This window comes from Marmota marmota, unplaced genomic scaffold (assembly GCF_001458135.2).
Source record: "Marmota marmota marmota unplaced genomic scaffold, marMar, whole genome shotgun sequence".
In the NCBI taxonomy this organism is placed as follows: Eukaryota; Metazoa; Chordata; class Mammalia; order Rodentia; family Sciuridae; genus Marmota; species Marmota marmota.
The window spans coordinates 19213799-19232048 of record NW_025999853.1 but is presented as its reverse complement, the minus strand read 5'-3'; the positions used below and the strand labels follow the sequence as shown (position 1 = coordinate 19232048).

At 34.7% G+C, this 18250-nt stretch overlaps 1 protein-coding gene across 1 annotated transcript in view; it reads right to left on the bottom strand.

The window, feature by feature from the left end:
* Epyc (epiphycan) overlaps positions 1 to 18250 on the bottom strand; it is a 34373-nt gene that overhangs the window by 6450 nt on the left and 9673 nt on the right. Inside the window, exons 2-5 of the mRNA XM_015482648.2 lie at positions 6191 to 6365; positions 2158 to 2316; positions 890 to 1092; positions 275 to 370 (exon numbers count right to left, since the gene is read on the bottom strand). Coding sequence (XP_015338134.1) covers positions 275 to 370; positions 890 to 1092; positions 2158 to 2316; positions 6191 to 6365 — 633 coding nt within the window. The remainder of the gene's footprint in view (positions 1 to 274; positions 371 to 889; positions 1093 to 2157; positions 2317 to 6190; positions 6366 to 18250) is intronic.

The window sequence follows — 18250 nt, the reverse complement described above, 5'->3', positions numbered from 1 at the left end:
AAAAGAGGAGGAGGAGAAGGAGGAGCAGCAGTAGGACCACATAGAAATCAAATGGGATAGATAGGGCCATGGATGTGTAAATACTTTGTGTTCAGATATAGGACACATTCATTTTTTTTTCTTCTAATTGTGCTCTCTAGAAAAAAAAAAAGGTAAAAAAAAAATCACCAGAGAGTGTCAACAGGCCATTCGGGACAGATTTTTGTGTCCTGACTTCCTTCTATTTGGTTTTCTCTATGGAGCTTTGAGGCTCACCTTACTGTCAGAAGCCTACCTGGAGATGAAGGGCTCGCAGGTTTTCTGGGAGTGGTAGAGGAATGTGGTCCAAGTTGTTATCAGTGAGGTAGAGATGGTGGAGTTCATACATATCCTGAAAACAGTCCAAACAAAGGGACTTAGTAGAAATTAATGGTGTCACAGCTGTACCCTTCATTCCCTCTCCAGGCAACTGTTGCTAAAATAGCATGTGCCTATTCAGGCCTTGTTAGCTGAGGTGGTAGGAGATCCAGTCAAATTTTAGAAAAATTGGCTGTGAGCAAAGATTTCTTTATGAAAATTGAGAGTGTTTCTCCATCTCTAGGAAGAACCTCTCTCTTGTCTGCTTTTCTCAATTTAAGCAAGGTAGTGATTCCCATGGAAGACATTCTACAGTGAGACTTTGAGACACAGCAAGACTTGTCTTGATTTTATAGGCATGGAGAAATAGCATTTCTCTCCAACACAAGCCCAAAACTTAGACAATATTTCATCTCCTCCAGCCAAACACCCTTGAAGAGCTGAGGCACCACCACACAGGCCAACTGATTTCAACTCTTATAGGAATAAAAAAGATATTGACAGCAAAAGAGATGGGAAGATAAAAGTTCTTCATATGAAACCTAAAACCTACTTTAAATGCTTCTTGCTTGATCCCTTTCCTTCCAAGTCTATTGTTGCTAATATCAATAAATGTCAAAGTGGTTGGCAGTTCTGGGAGCTGCCTTATTTTGTTGTCACGCAGGACAAGTTCTCTCAGTTGAGGCAGCTTTCGGAATGCATCTTCATCAATCTCAGATATTAAATTTGATGTTAGATCAATCCTTTTTAAATCATCTAGATGAAAAGAAAGAAGGAAGTAATCAAATTATCTTGAATATGATTTTCCTCAAGTAAAATATGAATGTAAAATTTCCCACATATTAAAAATGTAAATATGAGCTGAGCATGGTGGTACAGGCATCTAATCCCAGCGGCCCCAGAGCCTGAGGCAGGAGAAGGTTTTCAAATTCAAAACCAGCCTTAGCATAAGTGAGGCTCTAAGCAACTCAGTGAGACCCCATCACTAAATAAAATACAAAATAGGGCTGGGGATGTAACTCAGTGATTAAGTGTCCCTGAGTTCAACCCCCAGCACCCGCCCCCCAAAATGTAAATGTGAATTTAATTAGTAATAGAGAGTTAAAAACATAATTATCTCTCTACTTATTTTATAAAACTTGTTTGTTTCCTCCAAACACAATGTGTATTCATGTGCTTATAAGAAATTTTGACTTTAGCAATGAGAATTACATGTTATATTTAAAATAACTTTTCTATCTCTTTACTCTTCAAAAACTTTTGATTTTACTACTAATGATGTTTTTTCTCAGTGAAGAGTGTCAGATATTCTAATAGCCAAAAATACAGGCATTGAAAAAAATCTTCAAGTGATTAAAATGTTTTACAACGACAAGTACAGAAATTCTTCTAAGTTGGCAACAACCGTAAAGTCAGAATTTTGGCTTGCATTCAAAAAATGCAATCACAAAACTACTATGCTTTAATGGAAGCTTTGCCAAAACCACCAAATCTTCGTAAATACACAGCCATGACATTTTATTCTTAATGTCACAATGAAATACATTCTAGCACATAAATATGATTACTCATGATTTATATTTAGTTGAAAATGGCTCACTTGAAAATATTAACAACTATATAGTTTTATAATAGCCATTAGTTATTCATTTTTATTATCATTATTAAAGTAATCTCTCAAATATTTAAATGGGAAAAATAATCGACTTATGAGTCATATTTTGGCATTCAACTTTCATTCTCCATGCCTACATTTTATATTATCAAAATCATCAGGGAAGTCTGAAAAGAAAAGAAGGACATTAATGCTGTCATCCATACTTAGGCTTGCAAAGTCATTTTTGTTGATCTTTTTAATTCTGTTAAAGCGAGAGTAGAAATAGGCAGTCTTCCTGGGCAGTGGAGGAATAGCATCAAGTTCATGGTCATCACAGTACACTGTGGTGCTTATACAGGTACACAGAAGGCAGGTTGGAAAGTCTAAAAGGTAAAGGTAAATAATTATATGAAAGTAACTATTTTTTCCCCAATAACGTGGTTAATTATATTTAGTAAACAAGATTAGAATCTCACACAGACCATTATGTTCCATTTTATATTTTCTCTCATAATTTTATATAAAGGGAATATTAAAGTCAAGTATATCAATTAAAGCTGTGCCCAACATATTTAAAGTATATTTTAAATTATGGAGGATTTGAAGAGTATTTTTTTAGGTAGTGGGCATTTGCCAAATATTTATTATTTATGAAATTAAATTTAAAGCCCTCTCTTATAGAATACCAAAAGTCTTATTATCCACTTTTCTAGCTGTGAGTAGGAAGTAATTATGTTCTAATTTTTTTTTATTTCTTTAAATTATAGTGAATTTTATATTTATTAGAAATTCTATTTTCAAAATATAAAGATTATATTTTACAAAGTTAAAATCACATATAATATTTGTATTAGAGTTTGAATTCCATATTTAAGTATCCCGTTGAAACAAACGTGCTGCAAAAAAAGATATAATAATTAATATTTATTCATTCGATACATATTATTGAATCCTTTTTGTGTAAGTGGCACTGTTCTAGCTGGTAAAATAATGGTAAGCACAGACACAGTTCTATTTTATATCTGCTATGTGAGATGAATGTTAATAATACAAACAAGCAAGATTATAATGGCAATGAATGGGATGAAATGTATGAGCAAAATCTAGGATGATTTGCCCTAGTGGGGAGTAATGGAAGGAGGTCTTGGAGGAATAATAATTGACTTGAAACCTGCAGGAAGAGAAGGAATTGGCTGTGCAGGAAGGGAGGGAAGAGTATGCCAGGCAGAGGAAGCATCATGTGCCAAGTCCTTCCACTTCGGAGAGACTGAAAAATGGTCCACGTAGGCACAGCTCAGAGAACAAGGGAATAGGTAGGCAATACTATGCAGGGGCCTGGTAGGTTGTGTTGCAGGTTTTATTCCTTATATTAAGGGTGATCAGGGGCATTATGCAAACTGATTTGCATGTTTAGAGATCATTCTACATGAAAGTGTGGTGGAAGACTGAAGCACAGCAGACGGGAGAGTGAGCAGAGTTGTATTCTACACAAAACATGATGGTAGCTTAGAAGAGTGACTATAAGGAAGGAAACAGACCCGAAGATGGCTAGGTTGTGTTATATCTCAACACACTGGCCAATATATGTCTGTCTGTCTCTCTCTGCCTATCTATCTATCTATCTATCTATCTATCTCTATCTCTATTTCTATCTGTCTCTCTCACTGCCTCCCCTCCTCTACTGTTTGTTTAGTAGCTGTGTAGAGAAGGCCACACTTCTTAAGGAAATAGAGAACCTGTGACAAGCGGGATGGATGAAACTCGGGGAAGGGCACTATATGGGGCCACCTGGACAGATGTTTGAAGTAAATGAAATCATCAAGAGTCTAAGGCTGCTGAGATGTCAGTGAGTTATGGACTGAGAATTGTTCTTGGATTAGCTGTTACAGTAGTTATGAGAGACTTTATAAAATATGTTGAGTGATGAGGTTGGAAAGAAGATGGTGGTTTATTCATGAGGACGTTGGAGGGAAGAGAAAAGTGACAGCAACTGTAGATAATGCTCTTGATGTTTGTGGTGGTATAGGATAAGGAATGAGAGTAGATGTAAGAAATATTTGGACTTCTTTGGATGCAGGGAAGTGATTAAAGTGGGAGGGACTAGAAGGAAAAGTTCCCAAAAAGCAGAGGTAGAATATCAAAGGGATCCTGAGGGAGAAGTGGGAATGGTATTGAAAGTACAGTGGGAAGATCTCGCACATGTGGGAGGATAGACAGGTCCTCAGTTCTATTAGGAGTAGAGGGAGGTAGGCTATACAGATGTTGTCCTGGAGATTATAAATCATCAGACAGAAACCCCATGGAGCTTGAAACCTGCAAGAAGAGAAGGAATTGTAATCTTAAGGTAGAAAAACATCTTATAATAACCCCAGGAATTAAAAAAAATTTTAACAATGGAAAGTCAGAACAAATTCCTTCAAGGGGGAGCTGTAAAATATTTGATACTTGCTAATTTCTCCAATCAGTATACATTAACATTTTCCACTTACCACATTTTTTTAAAGTAAGGCATTTGATTTTTTTTAATATTTCTTGGCCTTGCTAATTTATCAATAAATGCTGAGGGTAATTCATATATAGTCACACCTGTTATAACTTAATTTTGGTTTTTCCACTCACAGTTTCAGCCTATATGGATTTAAAATATTCCCACAGAAATTATTAATAGTAAAATATATTTAGATTTTTTAATGTTCTAAATATTCACTAGTATGTAGTGTTTCTGAAAATCTTCAAAGAGATCATGTACATAAAACACCTTAAGTGGCTGACATATAGGAAGCATTTGATAAATGGTCACTTTTTATATTACTTCTTAGTGAAGTAGTGTTTAGGAGTTAAAAACTCGTAGAGGCAGAGAGTAGTACAGTAGTTACCAGGGATTGATGGGAGAGGGGAGGGGAATGAGGAGCTTCTCAACAGCTGTAAGGTTTACTTAAATAGGATTAGTAAGTGTAGAGATACGCTGTGTGTCTAGTACCTGTACTTAACAGCACCATATTGTACACTGAGAAATTCATTAACAGTTAAAAAATGAATCTACCCCTCTATCAATAAAAGAATATTGTTAATAACTACTATTTGGTGGATATATCAGAGGCTACAACTCTATAAGGTCAATTCTATTACTTATTAAATCATTTTTAACTGAGAAAACTAAGGCATAAAAACACTGAATGCCTTGCTCAAAACTGGATATAGAACAAGTTACAGGACTGGGGTTTAAATGCATGTAACCTGGACATTGTATTTCTCCAAGACACTCTCAGTGCACTGCTTTGAATCTTGCCTTATGTCATTATGTTCTCCCCTCATTTCATCTCCCAGTGTACTTGGTACAGGCTTTTCTCAAAACACTTGTGAGACTTGATAACATTTATGTCTGTCTCCCTGTACTAGACAGACATATGTGTGAGAACAGTGGCCATTTAAAATTAATGTACAGAAACCCTCAACCCTTTCTCATTTTTTCCCACAGTCCCTCACTACAGAATTCTGTGTAAAATCTTTCTGGTGTGAGTTCTCTTGAGGAAAACCTTCTCATTAACTAAAAGTGAATGGTTCCACCTTCATGTCATTGTAAGTGGTGTCTCATGTTATGGAATGTTTCACTATCTTTTCCTCTCTCTTGTTTCCTAGAACTGAGTTGAGGAGAAAAAGCCTCTTTTCCAATAGTAAAGAATTCCAACAGTCTGGCTTTAAACACAGCATACCAAGAGCTAGGGGGCATGTGGCAAGTTACTATCCTGAGTTACCAGTTTCTTCAACACTAATGAAATAAGCAATGCCAGCATGTCCACAGAGGCAGTAATAGTCAAATGGGACAATATGAAGTGCTGAGCATCATGTGTGTTCAATTAGTGCAAAATGTTATTATTATAGTTTTTATCACCACCATCATCGTGACCTTATCACTCTGAACTGCATTGACTTTAATCTCAGAGTCATAGGTTTCATCTTGCTAACCCAGTACTCTTAGAAATGCATTCCACAACAAAGGTTTTCACTTATGATGCCAGACAAATATTTCCATCCCAAGTGTTTTGTTATTTGATCCTTTCCTTCAGGCTAGAGATGAATGATAAAAAAAAATTATTTTATATTTGAATAGGAAATACATGTATAACTCTTGCTTCAAACTTGGTCTATCTTAGGCTTTGTCCTTGGGTCTTCCAGGCTCCCTGTGAAGTTGGATCTCGGCAGTTTTGAGAGATGATAAAGTGTTCTCAATTATAATTCAGCATTGATATACCCAACCTTCATTGGTATGGGGGCCCAGAACCCCTGTGAACTCTGGCTCCTGTGGGGAAGAGCCATCAATCAGCCTAGGGGTGGATTCCTCCTCTCCTTCCTCCTCCTGGAACTCTCTTGGCTGTGGGGCTGGAGTAAGGAGCTCTTTGTTCCCAGATGGCATCACTGTGACTCTTTCAATCTGTGAAAAAGCAGAATTTCATCAGGTAACCAGTCATCCCTGATGCAGACTCAAATTTCAGATTTGTCCATCCTTGCCACCAGATGTCACTGGTGTCCTAGGGTTCAGTGCCTTGTGCCCAGCCATCTCCTTGGGAGAGCACATTTGGTTCTGCTAGCGTTGTTTTTAATTAATTTTGTTCCTTAAATTCTAGAAATTATTTCCAATACCTTTCTTTGTTTTTGTTCTTCATACTCTTTCTTTTCTTTTAATATCTTATGTTTGTTCATTGGTTTCATAGGTTTAAAAAACTCATTTCATTGTTTTCTAATAATACATAGCATTATGAGACTGAATTACTCTTGTGAATGATTCAGATTAATACAGAAGTGTGCAAAGTAAAATTCAAAAGTCCCACTTCATTCTCCAGCCCTAATTCTACTCTCTAGAAGATAATACCTAATAAGAAGTTGAGATGTATTTTTCTCCTTTTAGACCTTTAGATGAATGATTTTTTAAAATCTATTTTATATTTGAATAGGAAATACATGTTAACTCTTGCTTCAAACTTAGTCTATCTCAAGGCTTTGTTCTTGGGTCTTCCAGGCTCCCTGTAATTCGATTCCTAGATTGAAATATTTTCTTCCTTACCAACAATTTATATTTCCTCTGATGACATTTTACTAAAAAACATCCTTTCTACTAAAATAAAATGTATAGTGACAAGAAAACTATATGATTTGATTGTGATATCTGTTTCTCACATTCCTTATATTATTTGAATAACAAGTACTACAAACAACATATTATTATATTAAACTTTACCTTTCTCAGATCTTTGACAATAGTCATCATATATAAAATTGCAAAAATATTTAGATTTTGTTCATATTACACTTGCTTTACTTCCTTCTTTACTGAAATATTTTATGTAATGAATTCTTGCTTGTAAGAATAGTGTTTGTTTTATCCATTCCTCTGTTGAAGGATGCCTAGGTTGTTTCCTTAGTTTGTCTGTTGTGAGTTGAACTGCTATAAACATTGATGTGGCTAATTCATGATAGTATGCTGATTTTAAGTCCTTTGGATATAAACCTAGAAGTAGGATAACTGGGTCAAATGGTGATTTCATTCTGTTACCTGAGGAAACTCTATACTGCTTTCCACAGTGGTTGCACCAATTTGCAGTTCCTCTAGCAATGCATGAGTGAACCTTTCTCCCCTCATCCTCACCATTTATTTATTATTTAATATTTATTGTTAGTTGTTATTCTTTATAACTGCCATTCTGACTGAATGAGATATAATTGCAGTGTAGTTCTTTTTTTTTTTTGTTAGCAGTGTAGTTCTAATTTGCACTTCTCCAATTACTGTAGATATTGAACATATTTATATATTTTTGACCATTCATATTTCTTCTTCTGTGAAGTGTTTGTTCAGTTCCTTTGCCCATTTATTGATTGGGTTGTTTATTTTTCTGGTGTTAAGTTTTTAGCAGCTCAACTCACAATAGCCAAGCTAAGGAAACAACTTGGATGTCCTTCAATGGATCAATGAACAAAGAAAATGTGGTACATATACCTGATGGAATATTACTTAGCCATTAAAAAGAATGAAATTATGGCATTTGCTGGTAAATGGATGGAACTGGGGAATATCATGAAATAAGTGAAATAAGTCAAGCCCATAAAACCAAAGGCAGAAATTTTTCTCTGATTTCTCAGTGCTAACCCAAAACAGGGGAAGTTGGGGAGGGGAATAATAGAAATAGATTGAACTGGACAGTGGGTAACAGAGGGAGAGGAGAGAGGAGGGGAATAGGAAGGACAGTAGAATTAATTGGTCATAACTTTCCTAACCTTGTATTTGTATACACGGCAAGCGTGTATATATACATTATGTATGACTACAAGTGTGGGAACCTAATAGAGTAAGTTATGCTTTATTTATGTATATGCTGCCAAAATACATTCTACTTTCAAGGATAATTTTTTTTAAAAAGAATAGTGTTTGTATTTAGAATAAATCTTCACTTCCAGCAACACACACTTATCTTGATGTCTATTCCTTTGCCTTCTTAATACAAGTCTTCCACTATGAGGAGGTTGTAAACATGGACTGAGAATTTGCTGAAGACATTTGGGGTGACAATATCTAGCACTCATTCACTTTGTTCAGTCCATTGTCCTCATCCTATCCCCAGAAATCTCAGATTGTCCTTTGACCATGCCAACATATAAACTCTTGCTTCTTTGAATTTTATTTGTTTTCATTAAAAAGGCAATGCATATGTGTGTGTGTGTGTAAATTACTTTCTACAAAATAGTGCCAAAATAATGTGCAAACTATGACTTTCATTTGTAAGTAGTTACTTAATTAGATCAGATATTTTCTAATGACTGTATATAACCATAAGATTTTTAGGAAAGTTATTATTTAGTATCATTGATGAAAGATTTGAATATGATATCACAAATAAAAGTAATACTTTTAAAGAAACACTAAACGTTCTTTTGTGCTCTCATAGAATCTATTTCAGCTTTCCCTACTCTGTATTGTAATGGTTCCACCAGTTTTATGCATATCTGAGTCTCTAAGTGGCAAACTCTTGAGGTGTCTTTATTCCTTGTACTAGGCTGTAGCATAATAGGCAATCAACAAGTACTTACTGAGGTATATTTTTCAAAAGAATTTTCTTATCCAAGATATATTTAATTCAAAGCTCTATGCTTAACTTTAGAGATTTTGCTAAGAAGAAGCAATAAATGTGTGAATGCTTACTTTTAAACATTTAAAGCACAAAATCAAACCAAAAACAGACTATGCTGTATTTGATACTTTGGACACCATACATGAAGATAGTCTAAAACTTGGCCAGAAATCTCCAGCTGAGAAGACTGGGCGCTTCTCCTTAAACAGAGACACATGGTTTCCATCAGCAGGGTCAGGATGAGGCATATTCAGAAGGAATGGATTTGCAGAGAGACCAAAAGGAGGCTCCAGCAAGGGCGGAAATTGAGACAGATGTTTGATGGAGTGGAGGCAGCCTAAAGGGAGAAGCACATTCCAGACACGTTGCCTTGAATCTTTAACTTTGTAGGGAAAAACGTTTGCACATACTTTCTACAGATAATTGTTTTTCCACTGATTTGATGGGAAGCTGTAAGATCTCATTTGTCATCCAACATAATGAGGCTACACAGCTTTTGTGTTTATCAGAAACTGTTCTGTTCATGCTTGCTTGAAAATAAAATGAACCTTTAAAACCAAGGAAAAAGAATGTGTTTTCAGTTCAGCAAAATTGCAGAACTGTAACCCCATTGTACTGTGCCCAGAGAGTCTTTTGCATTGCAGACACATTTATTCTTATTATGAATTAGAAGTTATTTGGGCTTCTGCCTTTTCCCCTTTTAACAATCTTCATACTGTGACATGAGTTGTGAAGCAATGCAAGCAAATCAAGCCAAGGAATCATGGCCACCTGTCTGTCCATGTGGCATATTTTTATGCTTACACAGTTTTATGCTGACACCTAAATCTGAACATAAAACCAATGACCAGAAAACATCTCCACCCTTTTTTTTTTTGAAGCTACAATTGTGAATTCTCAAATATAAATAGAATTAACCCTCTTATATAAATTATCATGATTGGTTGAGCTTTTCCCTATCTTCTTTTCTTTACCTCTTTATTTTATTCTGAATTGCTTCAATGGAATTGACTTTTTAATCTGTCCATTATATTTCTCTGAACTTTAGAAACATCATACAAAAAGGTTCTTACTACATATGACTTTAATATGCACTTGTAGATTAGACCTTGGTATCCTCAAGGTATGTTTGATTTGTTTGTGGTTTGCAGCAAATTGTTGTATTCTTAGTTTCTTGTTTACCAGGATTTAGAAATGTAATTCATGTCATGGGGTGGAATGTTTAGGAGCACATTATGTGTTCATTAAATAAGAAACTTATAGCCCAGAGAGAGTGACCTGGGCAAAGTGAGATCTCAGCAAATATAAGCCTAGTGAACTAATTGCCAAGAAAAGAAGTCCTCAGTCTCCCCACGCCCCCAACACCACCCACCTCCAGCTTTTGTACCATGCACAACTGGGACTCCACATAGGCAGCCCAATACCTCAGACCAATCTTCAGTAAAGGAAGCTGAAAAGACCTTGAAGAGTCTTAGACTGCATTTCTGTCCTCTAAAGAAACAAACTTTTTCACAGAAAATAATCCAGTTACATTTCTTGTATCATATTCTACCACGATTTGTATCAGCAATATTTATGTTCTTACCAATATTACTGAAAAGTATTTAAGAATTTCATTTTTTAAAGAATCAATGTTGTCTGTGGAAGAATCCCTATAAAAGTACTCAGCACCATTGTGACAATAATATTTAGAATTATTTTAGTTTAAAATAACTTGATCGGCTCCATTTATCCCTTAGCAAAACTCACATCTAAATCACCCACATAATCCTATCACTACCAATAAGCCTACTTAATTTATTTGTCTTAATTTTAGAATGAAACTATGGAAAACTAACACATGCAGTAATAGCACCTCGGCCTGACTGCTTGTTCACCAAAGTCCCTGCAACATAGAATTCCTGTTGGACCATGTAGATCAAAGCCCTTTATTGACAATCAGCATTGTGTTTGAATTAATAAACCTCAATGTGGTTTATTTTATTAATTTTTTCATCTCAGCTGCTAATGTGCAGCTAGCTCAGTGCCCAATGAGGAGCTCAGTGAAATGTAATACGTATGTATGATAAAAAATATACTAAGAAGGAGTTCAAGTTAGCCAATTTGATTCCTACATTTATAAATATATAAGTGAATTTGTACATTATGGAAAGTTTGCCTGTCTTTAAATTATCTAATCAACCAGACAATGTCTATGGAAAGCTCTATGCTTAAGTAACTACCAATTGTCCATGTTACTTGTTGATACTATTTTCTAAATACTAATAGCATTATTTTTCTTTACATCATTTGCCAGTATCGCCATAATCTAAATTGCCACCTTTCTTGCCTGGAATGCAGCAACAGTGACTTCCACCAAGGTAGGATATTCTCCCATGTAAATTGAGAATGAAGCTGTATAAAGACAAAACTGACCATGTCAACCCCACTGCAAATTGTTCAGTGCCTTTTTTATTTTTCTTAATAATCACAAGTGACAATGACCTTGCATAACCACTATCACATCTTGGTTCAGAGGAAGGATACAGACTAAGTAAACTTGAATCTAGCCTAATCTCTGAGATGTTGGGCAAATTACTTTACATCCCTTGTTTTCATCAACAGAATATATTGAAGTCATGATAGTTTTGAGGGGAATCTTCTTGAGACATTGCAAATTTCCATTTGCTTTCTTCCCATTTATCACAGAAATTAGGTAAAGCTGAATACTGGAAGGTAAGAAAAGGTGTGGTAGAGAGAAAAAATATCCCAGAGGAGGCTAACCCAGTCCATCAGGCCCTGAATCTACCCAGCAGATGACTGCAGAAACATGAGTGAGCTTAGTGCAACCCAGAAAACCAGAAGCACAGAAGAGCCTGAATAGCTGAACTATAGAAATGGGAACTAAGTAATTATTTTAAGACAATAAAATTTGGAATTATTTGTTATACAGTAAAATTTAATTGTTAAAGAGTTTATATATACATATATATGTATATGTGTATACATATATATATAATATATATATATATATGATTATTTGATTAACATTTATCTCTCCAAGAAGGTAAATGTGATATTTTTTTTCTATTTCATCATTAAATTCTCAGCTCTTACCCCATTGTACCTATAATTATAGACTTCCTGATAAATACTGCCTTATCAGTACAGAAAATAATGTAATTTTTAATACGTTAAAAGGTTGCTTGTAATCAGAGTAAGAAAATATTATAACTAAAGGAACATGAAAGAGCAGGTGTGAAAATAGATTAGTTATGGCTCAGGTGTCTCCACATTTGCAGGTGAACCTTAATTGCAGGTACAAACATTGCATATGCAAAGGTGTGCTTTGACTTCCTTTGATAAAACTAGCTTTCAATCCACTGTGGATCCAACAATATTGATTAGGTTTGTTGCATATTCGAGGGGAAGATGGAACTATACATCTAGGACTAGAATCACTCCATTGTGCAACTCTAAGAGGCATCATTCATGTGGTTTTCTACATAAAGGGTGTTCCCCTGGACTGGTACAATGGACTTGTACAATATGCCTAAGGTAATGACCCCAACTTAGGACACCTTAGGAAGTACTAACTCCACACCCCATTAACAGTCCTTCCCTATATTTCCCTTTATTTTCTTCATATTCTCTTTGTCTTAACCATATTCCCATAATTTTGACTTTTTTAGTCAGAAATGGTAAACATTCTTTTAATCTTTCCTTTGCTTGTATGTACAATTGGAAAATTAGACAATCCAGATAGCTCCTAAAGACAGAGAACGTTAAATCATGCATACACCAAAATCTTGTTAATTCTTTGATATTTGTTGATTAATGAGGATATAATTGTTCCTATCAGAGTAGGAAATGTACTGTATGTTTTAACGTAGATACACTTAAGATCAAGAATAGAGTCATCCCAACATCCCTAACCGAGAATCTGAAGTTAATTTAAGTTGTTCTTATGATGGAAAATTGATCTCAAAGTTACACCATGAAAGGAAATGACCCTTGCCAGGCCCATGGAAGCTATTTCTTAATGCTTGTCTCTAGGGCATTAGTGATGATAACACAGCTGAAGAAAGAAAAAGTAAACTGAAGAGAATGAAGCCTAGAAAAATTGGCTTATGGAAAAGTAGTTTGTTATTGTGGCCTGCACTGTCTGGAGGAAAGAAATATGAAATCTATTGAACATGAACAATATACTAAGGATATCGTCTCTGACACAGAGAAGAAAGGCTTCACTGAAATTCATTCTGTACTCAGCCAAGTAAAATTCTACTAAATAATCCAGCTTTTCATATCTCTTCATTCTGAGAACAAGTGAAAACTGTCATATTTGGGAAATGCCTATTCACATGATAAATTCACAAGTAGACTTTACTGTTTGTACTTTATGATTAATATTATTCTTGGTTGTTACCATTCATAAACTAAAATCTTATCCAATCACAACTGATTGTGTGCATAGAATTCAGTTGCTAAACGTGAAGGCTAAAAACCCTACCAAGGCCATGTAGCCCTGGGGTATGGTACACTGGGCACTTGGTTGTTCCCTGAAATTGAAAAGTATGGTAAAAATATGTTTTAATGTTGACCTAGGATGATTACAAAATACAATCAGAATCTATAATGACTTTATCTTATTTTTATGAGAAATGAATATTGTCTCAGAATGGAACTGCAGCTTGGTTCAATGTGATGGGTGAGAGAATTCCATTCCATCTTAGAATTCATCTAAATTACAGGTTCTGCTTTCTTTAAATCTAGGTTGGGTCATTTGGCGAGTTCTAGCCAACTGAATAAAACAGGAAATGATATGGCATATCTGGTCCAAGTCAGTGAAGAGCAAGTATACTTTTTCTACATTACTTCCCTTCCCTAAATCTGTTGGTGAAAGATACACTTAGACCATTGGACTTCAAGTGGACCCTGAAATCTGAAGTTGAAAATCGTCAAGTTATACCATAAAAAGAGTTTGGATCTCTGAATGCCTACATGAAGCAAAGTAAAGCTGTTTTCTTTCCCTGGATAATCATAATTTAGAAAGATATAAAATTTTATTATGCTAAGTCACTGATATCTTGTAGTTATTACAGGTACTAATGTAACTTGTCTGAATATAGACACTTCTAATTTTTCTTTTCTTATCCATCTCCTAGTTACTTTGAAAGAATAATTTTTAATATTTTATGGGTTGAATTATGTAGTATATATCATTCACTGTAGAAAAAAACAAATGTACCTCTTTTTTTCTATATCTTCTCTGATTTCTCATCTATAAGTACTATTCTATGGTACTAGCTATTTGGAGTAGTATTTACTCAAATACTATACCACAAAGTTGAAGTCACCATTATTTTAATTCAGTTCTTAAATCTTATCACTTATGATTAATACTATTCTTAAGTTAAAATTAGTGAAGTTATAAAATAAATGTCTGCAAGTTGAATATAAAAATTAGTTAATAGATTTTGTTTATATCAAATAGAATAAAACCATTATAATATTTGATGTTGACTTGCTAGCATTATTATGTATTTAGGACACACAAATGATTTCTTTTTAGTTTTTTCTTCAATCTATCTCAATTTATGGATATTCTTCATAAATTTGTAAATATAAAATGTAATACTTCTTTGTATTAAATGTGGTGTTTGAGTGAAAAATTCAATTCAGAAATAATAGCTCACTTAAAGGTTTTATTTACTTATATCCTCTAGTTTTGATCTCTTTGGGACCTCAGTAGTGTGTGTGTGTGTGTGTGTGTGTGTGTGTGTGTGTATGTGTGTATGCATGCACACATGTTTATTTTCTTATTCCTTTTCATTGTGTCAGAAAATGGCAATATTTCATTTCTAATTGCCCAGAACATTTTCAACTTCACTTTAATCCCAGATTTTTCAGCACTCCATTCGCCATCATCTCCTTAGGCTCTAGAAATTTAAAATGTTACTAACATCTTAGTTCTCTCAAAATATATTATCTATTTCTAATTGAATGTCTCCAAACAATATCAGTAGGGCACTTTGGCAAATGCTTTAGAAAAATTATCTAATAGTAGAGGTAGATCATGTTCCCTTTTCCACTTACTGCCCTTGTTCCTTAAGTAAGGATGCCAAGAGGACAATTTAGACAATTTATTGTAGGCTAAAATCAGTAACCTCATTAAGATAGGGGTAAAGGAAGGAGTCAGTCACAGTAATTGAAAACAAAAAGTTGGACTGAAAAACCAATGTATTTGGAAACTTCCAAACTTCAACTCTTATTTCTGATGGTGTAATTTAAAAACATTTTAAGTTTCAATCTTTCCAACTCTAACACAAAGCAAATTGTTCCTCCTGACATAGCCTTTACTGAGGCACAAAGTATAACAGAACAAATAAAGGACTCTAGATAATAATCAGTCCTATGATACCATGAGGCAAAAGAAGGGTTATTTTACAAAGGGATCAGAATCTCTGCATTTATTGACTATTAGAAATTTTTGCAGTCATTAGCATGAAAGAAATCACCCTGCCAATGAGTGAAGATTGCTGAATAGTGATTTATTGGCCTTGACAACATTAGCCTCTGGGACCTTCCATTTTTCTTTATGGTACCTAAATTTACTGATCCCCTTCATTCTCTATTTTCTCTTTATATTTGTTTCAGATTCAATATAGTTATAGTGGAAGATTGTTTTTAAATATCCTAAATGCATTAGCCTTTATTTGTTTTCAGTTTTATGTCTTTAATCAGAGTTTTGTATCATAATTCCAAGGAGAATACATTTGAAAAAAAATCATCTACCCTTCTTACTATCTTTTAGATGCATGTTCCTTGTTTTTATTTTGTTGGGGTTTTGTTGTTGCTGTTTTGTTTTTGTGAGTGAAATGTGTCAAGGAATGGAGTATATACTATATATTTGCATGAATACCTTTTAACTCTTTATAACCCACCTTGAACATTAAAAGGGAGATTGGTATGATAGCACTGTCATTTTCTTTTTTGGTTCACCCTTCTGCATCTCTCATTGGCCATCTTGATATTACAAGCCAAAAATTATACAACCTGATAGATAAAAACCATCACCAAGCAATAATTTTTTTGAGTTATTTCAATACCTTTGTTAAGATGTGAATCTTAAACAACACAGGATAATCCTCACTGTCTTTAGGAAACTCAAGGCAAGATTTACTAGAATTTGCCCTAGGGATGTAAGAAGAAGAATTTGGTGAATAAGGCAGATTCAATGGAAATTGCTCAGATTAATGGAGAACTAGGCAGGTCAATGGTAGTCCAATCCTGGACTAGAAATTAGACCAATGAGAAAATACATAGAAGAAGAATTATCTTACTTAGATGTATAAGAATTTCCTAGTTTTTAATAACAAAACTTTTGGCACATTCTCAACTATACTTTCTCTAGAGAAGGTGCCACAAGACAACATCTAGAGTACTATATTAGAAGAACAAAGGTGTGGACCAAGAACACAAGAAAAAATGAAAGAAAGGAAGGCTCCTACCTAGCAAACAGTACTAGAAAAGCAAATGTCTGAATTAAGATGCATCTTAGGAATTTGTAAAAGTTCAGTTAAGTGACACTAAAGGAACAACTGAAGGAAATCAAACACAAACCTGGGTCTCATCCAGAAATATTCTGGTTTCAGTGTTCTAGGATGTGGATTAGGCCTTCAGATTCCTAAATGCTCTAAAAGTGATTCAAATATGTAGTCAAGGAAGAGAATAATTACAACAGAGAAGTGACTTATTCTACAGAATAGGATACAGGAGGGTAGAAATGCTAATTAAATGTTGGGACATAGAAATTCTTAGAAAAGACTTGATGAGAATGTGGTAGAGGGTTGTTTTTCACGAGTTCTCCCCAAGGCACTGACTTTAGAAATACCAACAGCATCTTTATTCAGGAATCTGCTGAGGTTGAATCCCTAACTGAAAAAAAAAAAAAAAGAAAACATGAAAAGTGGGATACATTTTTGGTACGTAGAATTCTTTAATTCCATCACAGGAGGCAAGTGTGAAAGCTATCATGTCCATCTAGAGAATGCTCTTGGCTGAAAGTTCTTGACCACGAGTCTGTCACCTTATAGAATACACACTCAATGCAGCTTCAGGTGCCAGAAACACAGGACTTGCCAGGAAATTGGGAATTCAAAGACTTGGGATATGCAGAAAGAAAAAGAATCTTCAGGTAAGATCTGGTGACTGGATTGTCACCATTATATATTTATACACTATTAGAAATCAGGAAGAACTCGAGTACTACTCTAAAAGAAGAGAAATAATGTTGTCAAATCAGGGTAGGGGGTTCCTAGTTCAGTGTTTTTCAATTAGGGTTGGTCAAAATGACCTGGAGCCCTTGGTAAATCACTGGTCACTGGGTACCATCTCTAGCTTCATTCCTTGGTCTGCAGTGGGACCTGAGTTTTGGCATTCCTAACTAGCTCTCAGGTAATGCAGGTCTTCCTGGTCAGGGATGACACTTAAAGAGCATTGCCTCTGTCCAAAACCCATACACTGAACAAACTTTGGGGAAGTCAAAATAAATGATGACACCATGTTTAACCAAAGTTTGTTGAGTGTATGGGTTGTGGACAGAGGCAATGGATATGAACTGATCAACATCTGAATGAAGCTAAACCAAGATTTTTTGTGTGTGTCTTCTGATTTTCCTCAGGTTTCATAAAGTCTCTTCTTGGTTCTCTAGCTACACTATCTACTGGTTTCTGGGAATATAATTTTGCCTAAATATAACTATTTTAGGGAATAAGGATTAATTTGTCCTTTATAATGATGAGGGTAGGGTTCATGTTATGGTAATATTGTGTGTATGGTTAAGGCTTCAAATACGAAGGTTATAGACAACTTGGTAATGAAGTAATACAATTTGTGTACCATTGAATGAACTATAACTGTAGGAATCTACTCAGATAGTAGTTACCAAAAGAATCCAGCTTGACCTAAGCACTAACTGAGATGCTCCAACTGAGATGAAGCAAAGGAATTGAGGAAGAGGAATTATATAGGCAAGAATTATATAAGGCAAGAAATCTAATTTTTTGCCCAAATCCTTTTAAACTTGTACAAAATTAGTATATTTGCAAGATGTATTAGTCTGTTTTTCATTGCTATAACAAAATACTTGAAGTTGAGTGATATTAAAGAAACAAGGTTTATTTAGTTCACAGTTTTGGAGGTTGAAAGTTCAAGA